The sequence below is a fragment of the Hipposideros armiger genome, unplaced genomic scaffold (genome assembly GCF_001890085.2).
Source record: "Hipposideros armiger isolate ML-2016 unplaced genomic scaffold, ASM189008v1 scaffold_40, whole genome shotgun sequence".
Lineage (NCBI taxonomy): Eukaryota > Metazoa > Chordata > Mammalia > Chiroptera > Hipposideridae > Hipposideros > Hipposideros armiger.
In genome coordinates, this window is record NW_017731390.1 from 4,134,769 (window position 1) to 4,158,054 (window position 23,286).

The window sequence follows — 23,286 nt, forward strand, 5'->3', positions numbered from 1 at the left end:
TTTGCTCCTTTCTTCTGGGAGATTTGTCCCTTCCCAGTGCTTTTCCTGAGGCAGAGAGAAGAAATAGCTTCCTTTCCTCACTTTCCTGGGCTGTTTGGAGCCTGTTATTTCATGGGGGAGTCAATCCAGAAAGATTCTGATGAGACATGGGGAAGAATTCTCAGATATGGGTGACCAGGAAAGCCAAGGAAGTTGGTGGCCCTGGGCCCATCTGGTCTTGGCACCAGAAGCTTCAGTGGCCCCAGCCTCTGCAGACCCTCAGTACTTATTTCTTAAAGGTGGAGGAGGCAGGGGGCTGGATGCCATTGACCTCTGGATGTCCTTCCTGGCTGTGTTTCAGAGCGGTCTTTCATGAACTAAGCCTGAGTCATTGTCTGAGTGCCAACAACTCCTACTGCAGTGGCTCAGGCACAGGGCAGGAGCTGCCCGGCTAGCTTCTCCTGGGGAAGAAGGAACGTTGTCTCCTCTGATTCAGAGGGCAGAAATGAGGGGTGGGCAGAGCAAGGAGCAAAGTGTTACAGGAGGATAAGAGGCCGTCACATTCTCAGAAGGGATCCCTAGACCAGAAGTCAAAATAGAGCTACTGGGTGCCTCTTAGTAGGAGGGCTAAGTGAACGAGAGTGGGTGCTGGGCTCTCAGGAGCCCGGAGACAGAAGGATGGACCAGATAACTTCAAATCTGCATGCAGCACAATGTCCAGAACAGTAAGAGAGCCTGGTCCTCATCCCAGTCTGCGACCTTGGGCAGAGAGCGTCTATCTCTGGAGGAACTTTGGTTTCCTTCTTTTTTGATTGGCAGAATTAGACTAGATTAGGTTAAAATGGGGAGTTGGATTAAAATGGGGCAATAATCATATATCTCTTAGTATTCTTTTGAGGGTGAAATGAGTAAATACGTGTAAGGCAACGGACAGAGTAAATACACAATAAATGATGACGATGATGATGGATTCTTAACCTTCGTTTTGTAGGTGAGCTTCAGGGGATTTGTGAACCCCTCAAGCTGTGTGAAATTTTGGAGGATAAGCATTTTCTGGAGGAGACTCCCGAGTTTTCATTGGCTCCTCAGAGAATCTAAGATCCCCCAAAAGATTAAGAACCTCTGGCCTGAATGACCCCAGGGCCTCTCCACTGAGTGGTTGAGTTTCTCTGATGTGAAGGATTGCTTCTCTTCCCATAAGGACTAACCTAATTTCTCCTATAAACACCTTCAGCTTACGCCCTTCCTACTGTGGCCTCTGCCCCTAGGATTGCCAAGGAAAACCCAAGCTGAAAACATGAGCGTCTGCCTTTTCCCTCCAGCTTTAGAATTGGCTCTCCTCAGGTGGGGGACTCCATCATGGTTGAGGCCAAGTCTGGGTTCTCATCTCCCAGCTGGTGAGAGGAAGAAGGTCCCGGCTCAGTGGGCCTGGGAATCAGTAAACACTGTGAGCGGCCTGGCCTTGCTCGGTCTTGGCTATCTCCCCCTGCCAGCCCACCCCATTGCCCCAGAGGCAGATACCGCTCTAATGAGCTAAGCCCCATGGCAGGCATCGGTAATTATGACTTTATGGGAATATAGAAGGCTCTTATGCAAGTGCCTGACACACTTCCCGGCTGTGGCATCTGGTACAGCCAGGTCCCCAGGGGCTGGAGGAGGGCCCCTCTACCTCCTGCCGCCACCAGCCCCTGGAGCTTGGGACACTGGCATAAAGCCGCCCTCCCACTGCCTGTGGCACTGTCCCTAATGCTACCTGGGTGAGCTATTACTGCTGTCTGTGCCTCAGGCTCCCTGGAGGGGAACAACATGGGTTTCAGTGCACGCAACCCCTGACAAGCCCAGGCTGTCCAGGAGACCTGTTCTCATGTGAGGGGGACAATGAAGTTGGGAATGTTTTCCTTTCCTTCATGAAGAAAACCTCTCTTTCCCCTTCTGTTTCTTTTCTCTGTGAGGCTAGGGACATTGTGCTGACAGCAGTCGTGTGTGTGTGTGTGTGTGTGTGTGTGTGTGTGTGTGTGTGTGTGTGTGGTAGCCCTTGGTTGCCCCTCCACAAGCCCAGTGCCAGTTTGCTCACTCCTCCACATCCCATGCCTCTGATAGTATCCTGAAGCCACTGCTTTTTTTCTCTAGGCCATTCCCCCTGCCCACCCACAAAGCATCTGTTTCCAAGGTAATAGCAATGTCATCACTTTGGGGTGGGCAAGGGGGTGGAACCCAGTGGACTGGGGGAGCTGTTAGGGGTTAGAATTTTGAAGAGATGAGCACTGAGGGGCCCCAAACTATTAAAGGAGGGTCCTTTTCTGGAGAGGGGTCCTGGGCACAGACTGGGGTGGAGGCTGTTGCTGAGAGCTGGCGGAAAAGAGAGACGATGAAGTCTGGAAGCACCTGGAGCCAGAGGCTAGAGGTGAGGGTGACTCTGGTAGGTAGACCTCATTCTCCAGCTCTCCAAGTTGGAATGTTGCCCGGAGATTCATTTTAAAATTTCACACTAAATTTATCAGGCAGAGTGGGGCATAGTACAGTGATTTAAGAGCAGGCACTGTGACCCAGATGGTCTGGGTTCAAACCCTGGCTCCGTCTCCTCTTAGCTGTGTGACTTTGAGATAACTACTTAACCTCTCTGAACCTCAGTGTCCCCATCTGTACAATGGGGGATAATAGAATAGAAAAGAAAAATAGCATCTTCCTCAGAAGGTAGCCTGTTTGAAAAGCACTCTGAAGACATACTGAGCACTGAAGAACTTTTTGATAAACAGACCTTCTATTTATAAGTGCTGTAGAAATAAACCTGTACTTTTAAGTATTAAATAAATAAACCTATGATGTACTAGGCACTGGGGATTCATAGAAAAAAAAGACACCCACATTTATGAGGGCTCAATTATTAGCTCATTCAGTTTTCACTCTAGCTCTATGGGGTAAAGGCTCTCATCATCCTCTTTTTATAGTTGCAGCATGATTCTCAGAAATGTTAAGTTACTTGCCAAATACCACACAGCTGAGCCTGAAATCAGTCTATCGCAACAAACATACTCTTAACCCTAACATTAGTGCACCTCTCTTAGTCTCTACCCTCAAGGGGCTTCCACAGTGATGGGACGAAAACATTAGACAAAGTACACAAAGAATAAACTGCACAACGGATGACTGCTGTGAAGGAATTTGGCGAAGGGAAGAGACAGGACATGGAAAACATAAGTACCAATTGGCTGGGCTGCAGGAAGGGTTAAGAAGCTGGCAGTAAGTATGAAGCGTGAACAGAGAGGGTGCCTTTCAAAGGTGAGGCTTACTGGTGGTTGACACGGACTCTCAGGAATAAAGGATTGGGTGCTTAGAGCCAGGCCTATACATTGCCTGACTCTAGGGGGCGCTATTTAGTGTGGTGCTCTGCGGAGCTGTGCAACGAGTCCTCAGAGACCTTTTGCTGGGCAGAGGGATCGTTTCCTGGGGTGGGAGTATTTGTGTGCACAGACCAAACAAGGATTGCCATATGATATTGTCAGATTCCTGTGTGTATGCACATGTGCGCGGACAATGTCTGAAAAATCGTCTCTCATCCTTTCCTTTTAAAAATAGTTTTGCCTGGAACTCAGGGCGCAGGCCTTCGTTTTGACCACCAATGCAGGGGTAGCAGGGAGTGCCTGAGCCCTATGCAGGCAGGATTCCACCCACTCACTAGTGTGAGGGAGAGAGGGAGGGGAGAGAAGAGAAGAGAGAAAGAGAGAGAGAGAGGTGGAAGGGGGGGGGGACAAGAGAAACCTGGTACATAGTAGGCATTCAAGAACATTTCGTTGAACGAATGAATGAGTGAATGAATGAATGGCACTTCTCCTTTCAGCCCCTCTTTCTTTGAGGGAAGGGCAGACCTCAGTCTTCAATTCTCCAGGTTGGAATGTTGCCTGGGGATAGAAAACAAATAAAAACATTTTGGTAAGAGTTCGAGAAGGTCACTGAATTGTTATTTCTCAGCAATTTTCACAGATAAAAAGTTACTTCCTTGGCTTAGGGAACCTGAAAGGGTATTATTAGGATGGGTTATGTCATGGCCTAGAAAATAATAGATGATAGAGCATTTTGGGTGGGAAAAAACCCATTTAAAAATATCGCACCCAAAACATTGCCCCTGAAATTATCTGTGTATGGGGAAGTTTCTGGGACAGTCATGTCTGTACCCCCCAAGAGTGGACACTGGTGTCCCCTGCTACCCTAAGGGGAGCTCCTGGGGGATTAAACCCTGGAAAAAGATGCAACATCACAGAATTCCCATTAACCCTCACTGCCACACTGGGTGGGGGGGGAGGCCTTGCTTCCAATTTGCAGATGAGGAAAGCAGGTTCACTAAGGTAAAGAGAGCGAGTCTGCGCCGTGCCCCTGCCTCGTGGGCCTGAGGCTCCTCTGAGAGTGGGGGGCCTGGAAAGAAGTTTCTTAAGGCCTCCTTTCCAAGCCTGAGGATGGGCTGTTGAGACCCTGTGCTGGTGCCGGCCCGAGGGGCACAGAGAAAGAGTGGGACGGGGAGAGGGACATGGCCAGGCTCCGCATGTCGTAAGCCCGGCTTTTTTCCTTGGAAAGAGCCATGGAAGAGCAGATCCAGGAATATCTGGATGGGGAGAGACGTGCAGAGACTCTGAGATAGGTGGAAGGTGGGAGTAACAGCTAATAGGGGAGAGATGGGATTCAGGGGGAAAAGGCGGAGGACACAGACAGCTTTGGAGGTGGAGGGTGCGTGCTTGGGTGCTGGAATTGGAGTCCCACTCCCAGGATCAGCACCTGGGGATATCCTCGAAGGGGGCCCACACCAGCCCCCTCCATCTGCTTGCTTATCTCCTCTGCCCCACTTCCACTCCCACACCCTGCTCCCCCTTGTGGATGAATAAAGGGGTTCTATGGAAAGTAACCTCACAGGGTGATCTGATCATAAATTCCTAACTGGGCAGGTCATGGTGGGTAGTCACACCCCAGCATATAACTTCTTTACTAAAAGATTTATCTTTTTTTTTTTTTTTTTAGCTGAGCCATCCTGCCACCTGTAGCAGCTGCTCAGCTTGGGCTGGGACTCGAACTGCTGTTGCTCAGAGCTCAAACTCTTGAGCGAGCTCTTAACCAACTGAGCCACTCGGCTGGCCCTAAAAGATTTATCTTTGATTTAAGCAAGTCCTGTCCATTGTTTCTGTGCATACAGGGTTAACCTACCTTTGAAATGGCCCCTTTCAGACTCCTCCTTTTAATATTACCTGAGCACCCTTTCAGGTCCCTCCTTCTAAAGCATGCAAGAGGTAATCTGATCCTATCTTGCTCTCTCTCAACTTCAGGTTATCTTCCTTAGTTCCCTCCTTAATCTCAAATGCATAAAAGAAAATGCAAACTGTTATTTTCGGGAGCATTTATCTCAGTCTGTTGATATCTTGCTTCCAGGTGTATCCTCTGTTTAGCTCAAATAAAGTTTTATAAAAATTCTCTACAGGTTTGGACGTTCTTATGTCAACACCTGTGGCCAGGGCCAAGCATGGCTAGGACCCCTCCTCCTCCCCTTCCCCGTCGCCTTCGTGGGATCCTGCTCTGTCCAAGGCCCGGAGGCTCTATGGGGGCCTTTGGGCCTTGAATCCAGCTTTGGGCAATGGGTGGATTCTCAAAGTCTTGGGGAATCTTATCACAGGAGATTGGGGACTTGGGCTTTTTTGGCTGCCACTGGCAGGGATGCTTCCATCCCCCGTTTTTCCTTTCTTCCATTTTGTCTAATTTTATGGGAGGAGGAAGCAGGACCAAGGGCCAAGTACTTAGAGATGGAGGTGTCCTGCCTGGTGTGTGTGGGGGTACCCTTTCCTGCAGGCAGACCCCCCAGAATCACAAAACCTGGATAGCTAGGGTCACACGAGGTCAGGACATGTGTTTAGAGCCTTGTCTCTCTGCTCTTTGCAAGGCCCTCATCTGTTTATACCAAACACAGTAGTCGGGAGTGGACAGAGGGGGCTGGGGCTATCTGTGTACAGTGACAACAGGGGCTGAGAATAGGGAAAAAAGCCCTCCCCCAGGCAGACTGTATTTGTCGGTAAACACAGTTTGCCCCAAGCTCCAAGCCAGAGGAGGGTTTCTTAACCAGCCCCACCAGAGCTCCTCTCCCTCTGTCCTGGGAGGGGTGCCCCCCAGGCACACCCTCCTCCTCCCCACAGGTGGGCTCTCCCTCCCAGCACCAACCCCTGAATTGTTTCCACAGCAAGCTGGGCTATGTTCTGTAAACTCCGATCCCCTAGCGGGACAGCCCCTAGTGAAAGGACAGGTGTCCTGCCATACTGCACCTGTGTGTAAGGGTGGGGGGAGGGGAGGGGGGAAGGACAGTGGGGAGCAAAGACCCTTTCTAGGTCCATGTGATGCTGCATGCCTGCTTGTCCTGTACCCTGGAGTGGTCAGGCTCCTCCCATGGTTTCCGGACCCATGGGTCTCCAGGATTCCACATGGCTTAGGCGCCAATATTGAAGCCTGAGGGTGGCTGTCATTGTTCCTGACTGGGCCTCTTGGGGAACAATGGGGGAGTGGGTGTCCATCCCTGTGACTTTGTTTTGCTGCACCACCATCTCCCCATCAAGCTAATGATTGCTGGGGAGCCCTGGGGACACCATGTCTGGATTCCCCACACTTGGTCTGTCTAAGAGGTCCTGAGTTTCCTATAGCCCTTAGTGAGTGCTCAGCCAATCAGAGGCCCCAGGCCTCACCCCACCCCACAGTGGGCTTTCTGTGTATAAAGGTGAGGCCCCAGGTGGATGGCCCAGTGGGTCAAGCCCAACCCAGTGCTGAGCTCCCTGTCACACAGCTGGTCCTGCTCCCTTTCCAAGATGCTATTTTGGCACAATCAGCCGGAGCACCTATGGCCCAGTCCCGGGGAACTGTACCCGGGGCCCACAAGCAGCTTGCTCAGGTAAGGGCCAGATTCCCTTCTCCGCCCCGCCCTGAGGGAGGCCCTGGTCTTAGTTGTGGTGGACACAGTAGGGGCCCTCTGTTTCAAGCTGAGGGGGATGGGCTTCCTGCTCGTGGGTTCCTCTGGGGACGGGGAATGGTCAAACACACCTGGAGTTTAGTGGGTCCTGGGACGACTCAAAACACCCTGACCACCACCTGCTCAGGACGCTTTTGTTGAGCATTGACTTGGTATCAGGCAAGCCCTGAGGTTGCAAATAAGTGACTGGCAGCAGATGTTTGATGGGATCTAAGATGTGCTCCTTAAGGGACGTCTCTTAGAGGCCAGAGAAGCTGAATGGGGGCCCCGTAGGCCCTGGCTGCTGCTGGGGTGCCTGCTACAGGAAACTGGAGGCTCCCTGGAGGGAGGACCTGGAAGAGTGGTCAAAGCCCCGCTGGGCAGACAGGGCAGCAAGCCGGCCATGCCCTCCTCTCCCTGGCAGGGAGTCCCTGCCCTTGCCCTACCTGAAGCAGGAGGAGCTGCCCAACATCCCCAGTGAGGAGCTGCCCTGCCCCGCATTGCAGTATGTGCTCTGTGCAGCCACCTCACCGGCCGTGAAGCAACAGGAGGAGGCCCTCACCTACCTAAACCAGGGTACGCCGGGCCTGGGAAGGAACGGGGTTAGTGGGGCTGCAAGCTCTGGAGGCTGGGCCCTGTGTGGGCCGGGGTGGCAGGCACCACCTTTGCCCTCAGAGTGGGCCTCACACATCCCCTTAATCTCCCCCAGGCCAGTCCTATGAGGTGCAGATGCTCTGCAACTCCAAGCTGGGCGATGCCACCCAGTGGCCCCGGCTGCTGAAGGTAGGTGCATCCCCTCCCAGAACTAGCAAAGGCTGGTAGGACTGTCCCTCTGGGCAGGAAGCCAATGTCACCACTGTGATGCCATTGTCAAGTAGAAGCCTCACAAGCCTACCTTTTAATTTGACCTTCACAGTGGTGAGCAGGAATTGTTGAAGCAACAGACACAGAGAGGTTAAGTATTTTCTCAAGGACACAGAGCCAGTAAGTAACAGACCAGGATTGAGAAATTTACATAGTGTTATTCCCACACGATTCCTTTTCTAGAAAAAAAAAAAAAGTTTATTCAGCTCCCAGTCACTGCCAAAAACTGTTTCCTGAGACAGGGATTCGGCAGTAAAGAGACAGATGTAGTGTAGTCCCCTTCCTCAGGGGGCTTCCATTCTACTGAGTGAGACAAACATGTAATTACACTAATCATATGCAACTGCCAGTTGACTTACAAATTGCAAATTGATAAGTGCTGCAAAAAAAAGAAACAGGTCGAGTGACAGAGTGGGAAGGGATGAACTCCCCTATTTTGCAGATGAGGAAGTTGAGGCTCAGGGTCTCTAAGTTACTTCCCCAGTTTCACAGTTTGTGAGTGTGGCAGGTGGGCATCGGAACAGAAATCTGGTGATTCTAAGTCCTGTGCCCCCCTGGGGGTGAGGAGCAAGGCCGGGGAGAGGATGGGATGGTTAGCCGAGCTTAGGTGTGGGAACTGGCTCCCAAATAAATGCCCAGGCCCCCTCTGACCTATGAGCCATGCCCCCCTGTGCCCACAGAGTGTGGTGCGTGTGGTGTTCCATGACCGACGCCTGCAGTACACGGAGCAGCAGCAGCTGGATGGGTGGAGGTGGAGCCGGCCTGGGGACCGCATCCTGGACATCGGTGAGTGGGGAGGCACAGGGGCCCTTTAGAGCCGCTGTCTGGCTTGGAAGCTCTTACGGGTGAGGAGGCCTGAGCCTTGCTTCCTGTTTGCCACCCTATGCCTGCAGATGTACCACTGTCCGTGGGGGTGATAGAACCCCAAATGCTGCCCTCACAACTCAATACAGTGGAGTTTCATTGGGACCCGACCAAAAGGACCTCCCTCTTCCTGCAGGTGAGTCTGAAGCTGGGACCGGGATGAGGCTGGAGGTCAGATGAGGGTGGCAGCACCCGAGGTGGGAAAAGAAGGTGAGTTTGGGTGGAGTGAGGGGACAGTAAGCATGAGTCACTTCCAGAAAGCACCTTGAGGAAAAAATGTGGATAAATGTTCATCAAATCTCACCATAGGGAAGGGCTTGTTAAACATTAAAGCAATGGAAGAAACTACAAAACACAGGACAGAGCTTAGCTTCATAGAAAGTAATGGTCAGCAATACCTAGGCAAAATTAAAAGGAGACATCAAATGGGAAAAATAATTGCTACATATAATGTGTTGTATCCTTAAAATATAAACAGTTCTCATATATCAGTAAGAAAAAACAGATGAAAGCCAAACAGAAAAATAGGCAAAGGATATAAGCAGACAATATATATAAAGATACAAATTGCCAATAAATGTAGACTGTTCAGCCTCATAAAATGCTAATAAAAATTTCATAATTTCATATATATATAACTGGCAAAGACTTAAAAAAAAAACTACTACTGGTAATACGACTCTTTGGGGAAACAGACACCCTCATATTCTGAGAATACAGATTGGTGCATCTATTCTATAGGTAGTGTGGCACTTGGGCAAAATTTATGAAATTTCATGGTCATACTTTTACCCAGTAGTTCCACTTCAAGCAACTTATCCTAAAAAACATTTAAATGATCAAAATGCCCATTGGATTGACTTTTAAATAAGTTTTAGTACAGGCTTACAACGGAAATTATGCAGCCATTGAAATGATGCCTCAGAAATATTGCATGACAAGAGAAACTGCTTTCCTATAAGAATAGGCAGAATACAAACTTGTATTTAAAGTTTGATTTCTATTTTGTAAAAATAAAAATGTGTGTATATATACACCCCCCCCCTCTTTTCTTGCCCAGAGAAAAGATAGGAAGAGACAATAATTGAATGTTAACAGTGGGTGGAGTGATGGGAGATACCTGTATTCTTCTTTATATTTTTTCAGTGTTCTCCACATTTTCTACATTGAATAGATTTCCCTTTAGAATCAAACAATATTGACAAAAGCCACCCTTTTTTTTTTTTTAAGCTGAGCCATCCTGCTACCTGTTGGCAGCTCAGCAGCTGCTCAGCTTGGGCTGGACTCGAACCGCTATTGCTCAGAGCTCAAACTCTTGAGCGAGCTCTTAACCAACTGAGCCACTCAGCCGGCCCTAAAGTCACCCTTTTTTTGAGTGCCCACCCTGGTCTAAGCTCCTGGTCTCGGAGTCAGGCAGATATGGCATAATTTCAGCTCCACCACTTCCTAGCGTGGATCTTGTCCAGGGATCTTGTCACATAATCTCTGTGAACCTTAATTTCCCCACCTGTAAAGTTAGATCCTTTAACTATTTGTCACAGGATTGTGGGAGGTCCGAAGTAGGTGTGAATGGAGGGGAAGACCTCGCTTGCCCCCGTGCCAGGCAAAACACAGAGGCTGCAGGCCATATGGGGTGCAGGCCAGGAAGGCTTCCTAGAGTAGGTTGCTAGACTTTGCAAATAAAACAGGGTACTCAGTTAAATTTGAATTTTAGATAAAGATTTTTTTAAATGTATTTTGTGCAATATTTGGGACATACTTATACTAAAAAACTTACTTGTTGTTTATCTGAAATGTAACTTTAACTAGGTATCCTGTATTTTAGCTGACAACCCTACCCTCGAATGGGATGTCTTGGCTCAGACGTGAGCAAGGTAGAGGTAGAGGATTTGGGGGAGAACTCTGCAGGTGTGCTGGGGTCATAGGCTGGCTAGATGGGTCAGTGGATTCATTGATGGGTGAGAGAGCAGCCACGCAGAAAGGCTTGATTTGACTCTTTAAGGTGCTTGAATGTCAGGGTCAGGAACTTTGCTTTCTCATCCCATAAGCTTTGGGAGCCACTGAAGGATGTTGAACAAGGGGAAGAGTGTAATAAAGTTACACTTTAAGACTAGACACTGCTTGGGGATGGAAAGTAGCTGACAGGTGACAGGCAGATAACGGGTTTTAGGTGAAATCCCGAAAATGTGGGTGGGACCTGGAGTCACCATGCTTTCCTTTGTATCTTCTCCACCTCAGGTTCACTGCATCAGCACTGAGTTCACTCCTCGGAAAAAAGGTGGAGAGAAAGGCGTCCCCTTCCGCCTCCAGATTGACACCTTCAAGCCCAGTGACAAGGAGCTTCCACCTGAACACCTGCATTCAGCTGGCTGCCTCATCAAGGTGTTCAAGGTCCAGGCAGCACCAGGGCCCCTCTCCCCTTCCTCTCAGGGCTGCTGTCCTGCCTTGCTGGCTGTGTGGATTCTGGCCCTGTTCTATGGTGGCCCTTCCCTGGGACCCTTTCCTTCTTTGTACACAGAGGGATGAGGCTTGATCTCTTTCTTAGAGCCCCTTCTGTAATGAGAAGTGGGCAGGTAAAGAGAGTGCCTCTGAGATTTCCTCGGCTCCCTCCTGTAGCCCAAAGGAGCTGACCGGAAGCTGAAAACTGACCGAGAGAAGATTGAGAAACAGCCCCTGCATGAGAGGGACAAGTACCAGGCTGCCTGTGAGAGCACGGTCTTCGTGGAGGTGTGTGTATTGGGGTGGTGGGGCTAGGAGGGGAGGTTTGGAGAAAAGATCCTTATTGTACACCTGGGGAAACTGAGGCCTCAAGGGGTACAACTGCTCCAGGATCATCACAGCCCCCCAGTGACTCCACCGGTTTCCTGCAAGGACAAACTGCGCGGTCTGTTGTTCACGACTTCCGGGAGCTGACACCTTCCAGGCTGCGTCTCCTGCGCCCTGCCATTGCTGTCACCTCCCTCTGCTCCCTCTGCCTGGAGCACCTCCCTACCTCCTGCTGTGCTTCTGGCTAACTTCTCCAGGAAGCCTGCCCCAACTCCCCCAGGCAGACCGGCAGGCTAGTTTACTCTCTTCCTTTGTGTGGAAACTTGGTCAGCTTGTCAGGGACTCCTAGGGCAGGGACCAAGTCTGGCCCAAGGCAGGCCCCTTGTCAGCTCTTAATAGACAGATGGAGGGAGGTGAGGGAACTGCCACCACTGTCCTCAGACCTCCAGGCCCACCTTGCTGTTTGTTTGCCCAGTGTTCACCGTGGCCAGAGCCCAGTGCAGGGCCCTATCTGCCTCTCAGCCCTCTGGCTCTGACCTCGCCCCACTCCTGCAAGCTGCTGTCCCCAGAGAGGTGAGTGGGAACAGCACCCTCTATCAGACCGTTGAGGGGAGGGTGAAGAGAAGAGCTCCTCCGCCCACGAGTAGGGGAGGGGCAGGGTTGAGGGGTGCAGCTGAGGCAGGGGAAGGCTCAGCCCTGTGCCTCTGGAGACATGTGGGATGACAGCAGCAAGCTCTGCCTCCTGGGGCCGGCCAGCCTGGGGAGGGGCAGGCGGGGTGGGAGACTGGCTGCACTGCTCCGCAGGGCCGCTGATTCTCTGCTCCCCCGCAGGCTCTGCTACTCACCACCATTCCTCTTGGACACCTTGGGGGGCAGCCCAGCTGAGGTGAGTCTTTCCTTTCCAACCCCTCACTTATCATCCCAAAGCCTTCTCAAAGGGTTTATCTCACAATCCAGAATAGGGTGGTCCTGCCCCCTGGTGGACAGATGTGGTACGTCCACAGATCGCAAAACTTCCTTGTTAGGGTGGGCACTTCCCACCAGCAGGCTGAGCCTCCCTTCTCAGATTTGGGGCCACAAAGAGCAGGGGCTGTTTCCCCTCCCCCTTGTACTCAGTCCGTGAGTCCATGGTGTTATCCAGACCACCTTCTTTATGCCTCAGGATCTGATCCCAGGAGCCTCCATCCTAGAGACGCAGCAGTGGTTGCATCGGCACAGGTTCTCCAGCTACTGTAGGATGTTGGCCAATTTCACCGGTGAGCCTGGGGTCTGGCAGGGACCAGATCTGTAGGGGGCTGAGGGTGGGACACTTAAGCAGGAAGGCTGTTTCTGTCTTGGCTTGCTGTGTGCTCTTCAGCTAACTTTTATTTAGGACAAAGAGTTGCCAGGCACCGTGCTTGTTAGGCTCTCGTCTCTTGTATTACCCCATATAATTTATACACTACCCCTTGATGACAGGGCTCAGAGAGGTTACATAATTTACCAAGGATACACAGCTAGCAAGTGGCAGAGCCGGGATTTGAATCCAACTCTGGACATACGAGGGCTATTTGTAGACTGATGTTGGACTGTGTCCCTTGCCACCCTTGATCCCAGGCCTTTTCCTCCAATCTTGCCCTGTCTGACTCTGCAGGCACTGATCTGCTGAAGCTTACCCGCCAGGACCTTATCCAGATCTGCGGGGCTGCCGACGGGATCCGCCTTTTCAATACTCTTAGAGCCAGGTGCTGGGCACTGCCAACCAGAGTCCCCTTCCCAATGGAGTGGCACCTACCAACTCAGCTAGCAGTCATGTTTCATAGAACATTCAAGCCGGGAGTCACCTTAGAGACCACTATTCTACTTCCTCATTTTACAGAGGAAGTAACTGAGGCCCAAGAAAGACACTGACTTGTCTGAGGTCAAAGAACAAGGCTGGCAGAGCTGGGCTAAAAAGTTAGGCTCCTGTGGCCTCTTCTTTCTGTGTCCATCCCTTCTGCATCACTCCATTTCTGGGGACAGAGATAGATTTTCCTCCTCTTCTCTCCCCTGTGCATTCATTAAACGCCTAAGAAATGCTTGGTGACCTCTCTCCCTAGAGACCTGGGAGGAGGCTGGGTCTCTCCCAGGGATGGGGGCTCAAAGTGGGAGCCGTTAGTTCAGCTATGCAGGACTGATACGTACACTGTTTTCCTGGTCCAGGCCTATCCGTCACCGGCTGACTTTATATGTGGCTCAGGAGGCCTCTAGGCAAGAGAACGAGATTCCTAAGAGCCCTGACTCAGGTGAGGTTCTGGCCTCTCTTCAGGAGCAATTCAGGCGTGGCTGCATGAAACCTCTTCTGGCCTGGGGTGTGACGCTCCACTATTCCAGGGACCCAGGATGCCTTCCTCGGCATTCCCCTGCCTTCCACGACCAGATCACTCCTCTCCCTGGGTTTATTCCTCCATGTTCTACAGCCTAAACCCCATCTGATTTTGTCATTCTATTAGGAGGTGGGATTAGAACACTGTAATCTTATTCTTGCATTTGGGCTTCATTCATTCATATGTAGGTCTCCCACCTCCTCTTTCAGCTGAGGTCTTCCCAAAGGTGAGGAGGAAGAGGTGAAGACTAAGTGGATTTATGAGCCTTTTTCCTTCTTTACTCCCTCTCCCCTACCTCCTCCATGAGGCTGTCACCATGTCCTGGTATCTGGGGCTCCCTCTGGACCCCTCCCCGCACTGATCCCTGCCCCTGTGCTGCCCACACCCCAGGCTTTTACCAAGAGATTTCTTTGGATGAACTCAGTGCCGTAGAGCTGATGGGGAAACTGGCAGAGCTCTTGGCCCTCCCAGCCAATCAGATCCACCGCCTCTTCCACCAGGGCCCTGGGGGTATCCTCATTCTCCTCAGCGACCAGGTAAAGGGGCAGCAGCAGTTCCCCAAAGGTCTCCATCCCTTGTTTCCCTCTCTTTGCCCTGGTTCTGTTTGGCTCTAAGAACACAATTGTCTTAGTGGACCCCTTCTCCCTCGCAGGTGGTTCAGAATCTTAAGGACGAATCACACTTTGTGGCTGTGGTGAAGAAAGGTAGGGGTTTTACTGGGAGATGCCAGCTTCGTTTGTGTCAAAGGGACGGATTCATGTAGCTATTTACTGCTCAGGAAAAATGTGACAGAATACATGCATTCTCATGCGGGAAAAAGGTGCCCCGTTTCCGTTGGGGGTTTATTTCATAGAAGACCTCCTCACTTCAGCCCCACCCACCCTGCAACATGCCCAGCCGGGCAGGTGCTTGCTGACCAGTCAGCAGCTGTGGTTCTGGTTACCAGGACGGCTGCCCTGTCCCTCCTGCTACAGCACAGAGGGAGGCTTTCTGAAATGGTGGATTTGAGGTGGGGTTGGCAGATGGTGCTGTCCGCCACTCGGAGGTTTGGGGGGCAGCACAGCAGTGATGGTTGGGGGCAAGCCTCATCCCAGTGGTGCCCCTTTTCCTGCTTTCAGTGCAGAATCCAGATGGCTACTACCTGGTTCTGACCTAGGCCCAGGGGTGCCCTGATGCAAGGAGGCGGAGCCTGCTGCCAGCTTGGTTCACCAGACTTGTTCCAGTCCTCAATGCTTCACCAGGTTCCAGGTGCAGAGCCAAACCGTCATGTGCCCTTCCTCTGGGAGGAGGCAAGCAGCCCCCAGGCTCACATTTCTTTCTGCTTAGCAGCAATGGTTAGAACCCGGGCCACAGCCTCCCAAGCTGAGCCACGCAGGCCAAGCGTGTGAGGTAAAAAACCTGGCAATACGCATATACAGCTTTTGCCCCAAGCAGTGTTGCTGAACAGAGTACATTAATTCGTGCTTAAAATTTTACTTACCCTTTCCTTTTTGTTAATTAAAAGTTAATTTTAAAAGTATTTGCTTAATGCTTGTTCAATTTTCTTGGTATTATGGTCCTCTTGAGAAATGTCTTCTGCTTAAACTACAGACTAGGGCAAAGGATGGAGTGTGGGACAGAGGAATAAATGAATCTGGCTGGATTTTTTTTCAATTAGTTTGGGCAAAAACTATTCACTAAAGCCTCCAAAAGACCATTCAACTATCAAATTAGTGCTTACTTAAAACTGCAGTTCTAGGGCTGGCCGAGTGGTGCGTTGGTTGAGTTGGCTTGGGAGTGCAGGCTCTGAGCAGCAGGGCCGCTGGTTTGGATCCCATATGGGCCAGTGACACTGAACCCTCTACAGCTAAGATGGTGAACAACAGCTCCACCTGGAGCTGGGCTGCCGTGAGTCGCCAGCGATGGCGTAGGCTGCAGTGGACTGCCGTAAGCTACCGTGAGTGGCCGGCAGCCGGTGTAAGCTGCTGTCCAATGGCGGCGACCGATCTTCCTAAGCCGGGAAGAGCGCAATGATCACAATACCAACATGGGCCAGTAAAGCAATGTCCTCCACAACTAGACTGAAGAATAAAAGGACAGCAAATTGTCTGTTCCCTTTCCTTTATTCCCCAACGCTGTTCCAACCAACTATCCCCCCGCCCACCGCAAAAAAACACACAAAAAAACCGCTGCAGTTCTAGAGATTTGGGAAATACTATATTCTTTTTAAAGATTTTATTGGGGAGTTGGGGGAGGGAAACAGCACTGGGGAATCGGGGAAGGGAAACACAAGTTGCTGTCCTTTTGTTCTTCAGTCTAGTTGTGGAGGACGTCGCTTCACTGGCCCATGTTGGTATCATCACTGCGCTCTTCCCCGGGCTCACACCAGCTCACGCCACCTGCAGGCCAGCCCACGCCACCTACAGGCCAGCCCCACTGCAGCCTACACCCTCGTCAGCAACTCACAGCAGCCCAGCTCCAGGTCGAGCTGTTGTTCACCATCTTAGCTGTAGAGGGCGTAGCGTCACTGGCTCTCATGTGGGATCCGAACTGGGGCCCTGCTGCTCAGAGCTGGTATCTCAAGCCAACTCTTAACCAACGCGCCACTCGGCTGGCCCACTATAGCTATTCTTGAACACTGAAGCTATGGAGTTTAAAAAATTTATTAATCTTTTAATTTTTATGTCTTAAGAAATCCTTCCGTATATTAAGGTCATACATATAAACATTTGTCAAAGTTTAAAGTTTAATTTTCTGTGTAACTTTTAGGCCTGTAATCTACCTGAAGCTGATTTTTTTGTGTATCTCTTTTTCTTTGTAGAAAACCAATTTTACATTAAGTGCTTTAAAAAAAGATAAGTGATATTGGGTCATATCTTGTTTTTTTTTAAATTCCCTTCCCTCAAAATTTTATCATACAAAATTTCAAACATACTGCAAAGGGAAAAACCCTTATGCACGGAGGTCAGGCCAAGGCACCCTCTTAAAGATACCTGCTTAATCCCATACTGATCGTACACCTCAGTTATCATTTACTGATCACTTTGGTGAGCCTTAAACCAGGTGGCCTCTGGCTGGGGAGGGTAGGAAAGAAGGCTCTGAGCACTGGCTGAATTGATTAACAATGGATAGGGAAGTCTGCGTATCCCCTGAACACCTACAAGTGCCTCCCTCAACGCCCAGGGCTGACTCAGTATGGGTGACTGAGCAGGCACCTGCTTGCACCCCCGGAAGGGATCGTGTGGGCCCCAGATGACCAATGCAGACCAGGTTTTACCTCACACAGGTTGACTGGATTTCAAGTGGAGCCTATGACTCCACAGGGCTTCCCAAGGGTATTTCATGGCAGGGGAGACACCTGAGATTTATGTTTAGGTTGCAGATTTGGACCCACTGCTCATCTCCACTAAAAGAATAGGGACCCCATTGCATTAATCTTTGTGTATCTCTCAACCTAGGAGCCTCAAGCACAGACTAGTCACTGAAATATTTGCTAAAATGAAGGGGATAAAAGCAGGTAACGTGTGTTTACAAGATGCCATTATTACCTTTTAGTCTTCACAACTCTAGAGTAAGTACTGTTACCCCCACTTTAACAATGAAGAACTGAGACAGAGGGTCACTCGGGTGGCTGTTAGGCAGTCTGACCTGGGAGTGTGTGTGTTTAACCATTACACTACTCCATCCTCATTCCTTCCTAGTGGAGCTAAGAGCAATGCTCTGCACTGATAAGAGACTCGGGCTCAACTGTTACTATCAAATTAAGACAAAGGTTTTTCAAAGCTGATTTATATTATGTCTTCCATTTTTCTTAGAGACAAGTGGAGTTCAGGGTATTCAATTAAAGCTACTGAAAAAGTATTAAATAAAGGCTATTAAATCATAAATACAGGTTATTAAAGGATACTTAAACATATAAGAATGCTGAAAAGAAACCCCTTCATTCAGCCTCAGGAGCCTCTGCAGTTCTAGGGTTCAAGGAAGTTAAGAGGAGCAGCTCCGAGTCAGGCTAATACTGCAGCAAAATGAAAAGTCTTCACAGCTTATTTTCTTTAATTACATCATAAAACAAAATTAGAACATACAGGAAACAATAATAGTTACATAACAATTTACTTTATATATTTATATATAAAAACAGTGTTTTTTTTTTAGTCCAAAGATTTTAAAGCAAAAGGAATCCTCTACTGCCACCTTGGATTTTATTTATTTTAAATAACCCTCCCTCCCCACCCCCCCACCCCCAAATCTCAAGCGCCAAAAGTACTGGGTGGAAACAGTCACTTGGACAGCTAATGGAACCTGGTGTTAAGTCACCATGTAGGGGGCTGTGTCGGCCCCGAGGACTGGCTAAGCGTTGGGTAGGCCTGGTGGAGAAACAGTAAGCAGCAACTCCCACACACGGAAGCACTCCAGGGTGGGCCAAAGGTTGGGGGAGGCTTAGGCCAAACAGGAGTTTGGGATCAGATCCTGCCAGTCAACCCTCTTCTGCATTTTCCCCCCTCAGGGGCTGGGATAGGGGCGGGGTACAGGGAGGAAAGAGTCTGGTTTGAAGATAAAAATTTCTCCCACAGCACCATTTACCCATCAATCTCTGTCCCCAAGCAGAGTCTGACGGGTAGGGGTAGTGCTCACAGTTCTCTGAGCTCTGCACAGGCCATTTCTCAGGTCTGTGCTCTCAGGGTCACTGGAAGGTGGGCAAAGGTGAGGAGCTGAGCAGTTGGGAAATGCCCAAGGCAGGTGACTTGGAAATGATTCCTGGGAGGAAAAAGGAGGCGGCTAGAGTGGGAGGCATTTGAAGACTGAGTCATCAAACAGAATGGAGGAGAAAGGCAAAATTAACAAGTAATCCTCAGTACTGGGCAGCCATCGAGCCTCAGGGGCCATTGAGAGCTGCAGCATGGTAAGAAAAAACAAGTCGCTCCTGATGAGCCCCACCCCACAGATCCTGTAGAGGTTAGTGTGTAATTTGGGGGCAGGATGAGGAGGGGAGTAAGAGAAGGAATCTCAGGCTCATCTCTTCCTGCACATATTAGAAATTAACAGTCATCAGAGAAGCACAGATAAATTATTCTTAAGGGAAGGAGTAAACTGTTGTAAACCCAGGAAAGTAGCAGCAAAGGTTTCACTTATTATAGATCTATTATATAGCACTAGGAAAGAAAATCATTCAAGTCTTTAGGGGGAAAAAGGTAACGTAATTAATCAAACCATGCCAGTTAGAGACTCCTTTTCAAGTTAGGATTTTCTAAGACTTTAGGTTCTCATTCACTAGTGCCGTAAAAAAAAAGAAAAACAAAAAATAGAATAATGACTTCAGGCGCCGAGAAGGGTTAGGCTAAAGTAAGAAACACATACATGTGTGTGAGCAGCAGTGGGTACAGATCTGAATTAATCAGAAACAGTAGTAAGAGACAATGACAAGCGAAACTTAGTGGGATGAAGTTTTCTTTCTCCACTTTAATAAAAAACGACATCGCTTCAAAGATTTCCCTGGGTTCTTGGGGGGTTACGGCAGAAGAGAAAAGGTTGTGTCTGGACACCTCTGTTTTCCCATCTCTTCTTGGGGTGGGCATTCACATTTTTTGCCTACCTGCTCTTGCCCTGGTGGAAACCACACCCAGAAGCAGCTGGGAAGCACTGGTGGCTCTTTCCGTGGTGCCAATCCCCATCTGGATGACTCTGGTTAGGTGTGTGGAAAGCAGAAGCCCTCCTTGCCAGTAAGAAGGGCATGGGGTTTATTAGATGGAAAGTAAATCGACTCACATGTGAAGCAGCTGTTTCTATATATTCAGGGCAGATGCCTGCGACGGAAGCAAAGTACCCCAGTTCCAGACCTCATTTCTTCCTTTACTCTGAATCTCACCTACCGTTTCCCCACCCCAACCCTTCAAAACAAGACACTGAAAAACACAGAAAATAGACAGGGTCATTGATAGAGTTTTGGTTGCTCATGGTTCTTTCTCCTAAAGGGCAGTAACCACCTTGGCTCAGGAAGCACTGAGACTCAACACCTAGGAACCAAACTCTACCAAGGGCTTAGTCAAAAAACACACAAAGCAGAGATGGAAGTGCATTAGGGAATTTCTCTTAACATCACACATGGGAGCTTGTCTGACAGATTTTTGTCTGCTGAAAATTAAGTGTATCTCTCTTGGGCTCCAAAGATGCACTCAGACTCAGCTGGGTTCCTAACTTTCCTAAGGACTAAAGGCTTCAGAAATGCACAACTACGTTCCTAAGAAAAATGGACAAAATAGGTCGACTTGCCTTGAGGGGGGAGCTGCAGAAGCCCTTCATGCAGAAAACTCACTTGTCTCAAATGGTAGTTTCTGGCAGGCAGAAAGTGTGTCCCAAATGAGAAGGCAAGGTTAGAGCAGCATGTTCTTTGCTAGAGAACCAAGATGTTAAGTTAGAGCATCTGGATATAACAAATGCAGCCAAATTTTATTCCCAAATTACCTTGGTTAATTATACACAATTGACATGATCTCGAATAGCTTTCTGTGTCTTTCAATCTTACACTTAAAATCTATGATAAAAATAAAGGTGAGGAGAGGCTGAGACTCCATATTTCCCCTCACGCTCCTACTGCTTAGGGTTCTTTGGTCCTAGATCATTGCGAGTGGGAGGGTTCTGCCTCAAGACTTCGAACCAAACATCGTACACCTTTTCTCAAACAAAACTTGGCTAATTCACATTGCCTGGGTCTGAGGTGGTTAAAGATCCTAGAACTGGTGGGTAGATAGAGAAGGCAATCTTTTTATGAAATGTTCCGGAAGCTCAAAGCATACCACTGGAAGAGTCTGGTAGCCAGGACACACAATGGGGATGGAAACCTAACCTTAAATCAAGCATACAAGGAGGGAAAAGGCAGAATGGACCAATTTCCTCTCTCATGGCTGGTGACTGTCATAAGCAGCCTGTGACTTTTAGCACAATAAATATTAAATGGCCAAGGGTCTGCAACCAATTGGCAAGTGTTCCTCCTCTCCAAAACTGCACGGTCCTGAAGGATATGCTGCCCACACAGGCAGACAGGAAACCACCCTCCTCTTTCCAGAGACACTATCACACTTCCTAACAACTTCAAACAAGTAAGGTTCCATTGCATACTTTGTTTTGCACCCCCATGGCATTAGTGGGCTATTGAAACCAGTAACAATGCATTTTACAAGACAATGAAAAGAAATCCCAGAGCTTGAAGGCTGCAGCATTATAGCTATATTGAACTGATCAGTTTGGAAAACCCAAAATAAAGCATCATAAAAATATTTACCAGGTTTCCCTCTAAAATGTGTAATATCAGGACTACATAAAATTTCTGACTTACGTGTCTGCTAAATCAACTTAATGAATGTAAAAATTTACAAAAACCATTTAAGAAATATTTTTACATCCACGAAAGAGAACAGAAGAAAACCCTTTTTACACAAAGTACAATGTGCTTTCATATTCCAAATATTGGAAAAAAAAGGATGCCAGATCCTCTTACTGCTCATATCCAAGTTTGATTTCAAATTCAGTAAGCAAACAATAAGATACCCAGTGAAAAATGGCCTGAGCCATGTGACACTCACTGAATGCAAGGCTGCCCAGGACAATGCCTAGATCAGGACAAGGACGCAAACGGGGAGCTAGACTGGAAACATCTGAGGAAGAATCAGCAGCATCACTGGGAGGAGATGGAGCCTTTTAACATGCGATGAGGGTGGGTACAGGAAGGAAATGGGAGAAGTCAATTAAAAATAAAAACCTGAAATCACCTTGATGGGACCAACAAAGAGGATGTAAAAGATATCAATGGAACAACTGATGCTGGAAAACATGGGGAAAAGGCTGCTTGGAAAAGAGATGAGCTGGATGTTTAATAACTTCCTCCAGAGACACTGCATTAATTCCTCCTGGCTTATCTGCAGGTTTATGGCAATAGCTTTGAGGGTACATCCTTACTTCTCCCAAATCCCTTCTGTTCACGCTGCATTTTTTCATTACAGAAGGCATATTGTGGAGGGAATCTGGAGTCAGACAAATGGAACAATAAGCTTTTCCTAAGGAGAGTTCTCCTACACCTGTGAAGGTTTACTGAATTTTCAAGTGTTCCTGATGTGAAAATAGGAAGCATTATGTTCCGATGACAGGACCCTTTCCACCTGACCCAAACTTACCATGTTCTGGGTTCTCAAAGTCCTGGTACATTTCATCAGCTGGTGTAGGTTGCAGATAGGCATAAAAAATGTATTTCCTTCCAAGCTTGATGGGCCTGAAGTTTTCTTGAGAAAGAACAAAGCTCCTGCCTGACCACATACCAGTGAGTGCTGCACACTCCGGGGCCTGTATTCTCTCTCTCTCCACTCTGTTCTCTGCCCAGACACACAGGGATTGCCTGGGCAAATGCACATGGACCTGCACGTGAGTACACTCTTTGAGTAGAGAAACACCATTTCCAAGACGTTCATGTACTGGTGAGCAGGGTCTTTTAAATTTATGTATTTTTTCAAGTAAAGAAGTACCTTAATAGCCTCAACCATTGGGCAATTCAAAGCCAAACTCACTAATCAATCAGGGTTTTATGGTCAATTTGTTCAGGCACTATTATCCATTAAAGTGGTACCTAAGTATTTCTCTTTTTAGTTTTGTTTGAACGAGTGACCTAGGGATCTGAATATCATGAACTACATCTTGAAGTGTGTGTGCACGTGTGTATATTTATACTTGTGGGGTGTAGCCAGGAGAGTGAATCTCACTTTAAAAAGTGTATTCCTTACATTGTAATTTGAAAAGAAAATAAGGGGCACGGAGAATAAAAAATGTAAGTAATTTGAGCTTTTAAAAGGGCATGATAAAATAGAATTTTAAATAAATATAACATGCTAAATACTGGGGGATCGTACATGTTTCTAGGACACTTTCATGTGACTGCTTGTGAAGAAATAAATCACACTTAATTCTTACACCTGCTGGTTGAACCAGCACTTGAAGCATAAGCATTAAAACAAGCCTTTTAACAGCCTGGATCATGAGATGATCTAAGATCATGGTGAACTGCACATTAATGTTCTAGAAGACCCCCCCCCCAAAAAAAAAAAATCACACAAGGTTTCTAACCTCAGGGCTTAGAAATCTACTTCTTGAACTTTAAAAACTCATTTCACTCATCCTGCATGATTTTTTTTTGGCAGGTGGGGGCAGGGGAGAGAAAACTTCTTCAACTCGGAGTCATGGGTACTGAACACCCTGCCCTCAGCTCTGATGACCAGGCTGGGCAGACACACCAAACCCCCTACTTCCCCTCAATGTTCTCTTTCTGCTGCCCCTTCCTTCACCTGGCTACACTTCTATTTCATTCATGGGAAGTCTAAAGCACAAGAGAGATATGGCTGACAGGTCTGAAAAGGTTCTGGTCCTTTGAGGCTTTGATATTAGACATGATACCATCAACACTGACATACAGTTGACCAGCTGTTACAGGGTCCTTCTTGTATCCCTGACAGACTGAAATGGGGGAGGGGGACGGATGGG

The 23,286-nt window shown here is 48.6% G+C and overlaps 1 protein-coding gene across 3 annotated transcripts; it reads left to right on the forward strand.

Annotated features, from left to right (window-relative positions):
* Positions 1-6,757: 6,757 nt before the first annotated feature.
* On the forward strand, positions 6,758-15,266 carry LOC109380676 (transcription factor CP2-like protein 1). Of its 3 annotated transcripts, XM_019638491.1 has the most exons (15): positions 6,758-6,889; positions 7,371-7,522; positions 7,656-7,729; positions 8,491-8,596; positions 8,704-8,810; positions 10,913-11,065; positions 11,291-11,401; positions 11,916-12,013; positions 12,272-12,326; positions 12,603-12,696; positions 13,074-13,164; positions 13,622-13,704; positions 14,176-14,321; positions 14,438-14,489; positions 14,904-15,266. In XM_019638491.1, the coding sequence occupies exons 1-15, from the start codon at positions 6,807-6,809 to the stop codon at positions 14,939-14,941; spliced, it is 1,443 nt and encodes a 480-aa protein (XP_019494036.1). In that variant the 5' UTR covers positions 6,758-6,806; the 3' UTR covers positions 14,942-15,266. The 3 variants fall into 3 exon arrangements, with proteins under 3 accessions (XP_019494036.1, XP_019494035.1, XP_019494034.1); XM_019638490.1 differs by lacking the exon at positions 14,904-15,266 and having other exon boundaries at positions 10,913-11,056; positions 14,438-14,889; XM_019638489.1 differs by lacking the exon at positions 14,904-15,266 and having other exon boundaries at positions 14,438-14,888.
* Positions 15,267-23,286: the final 8,020 nt, after the last annotated feature.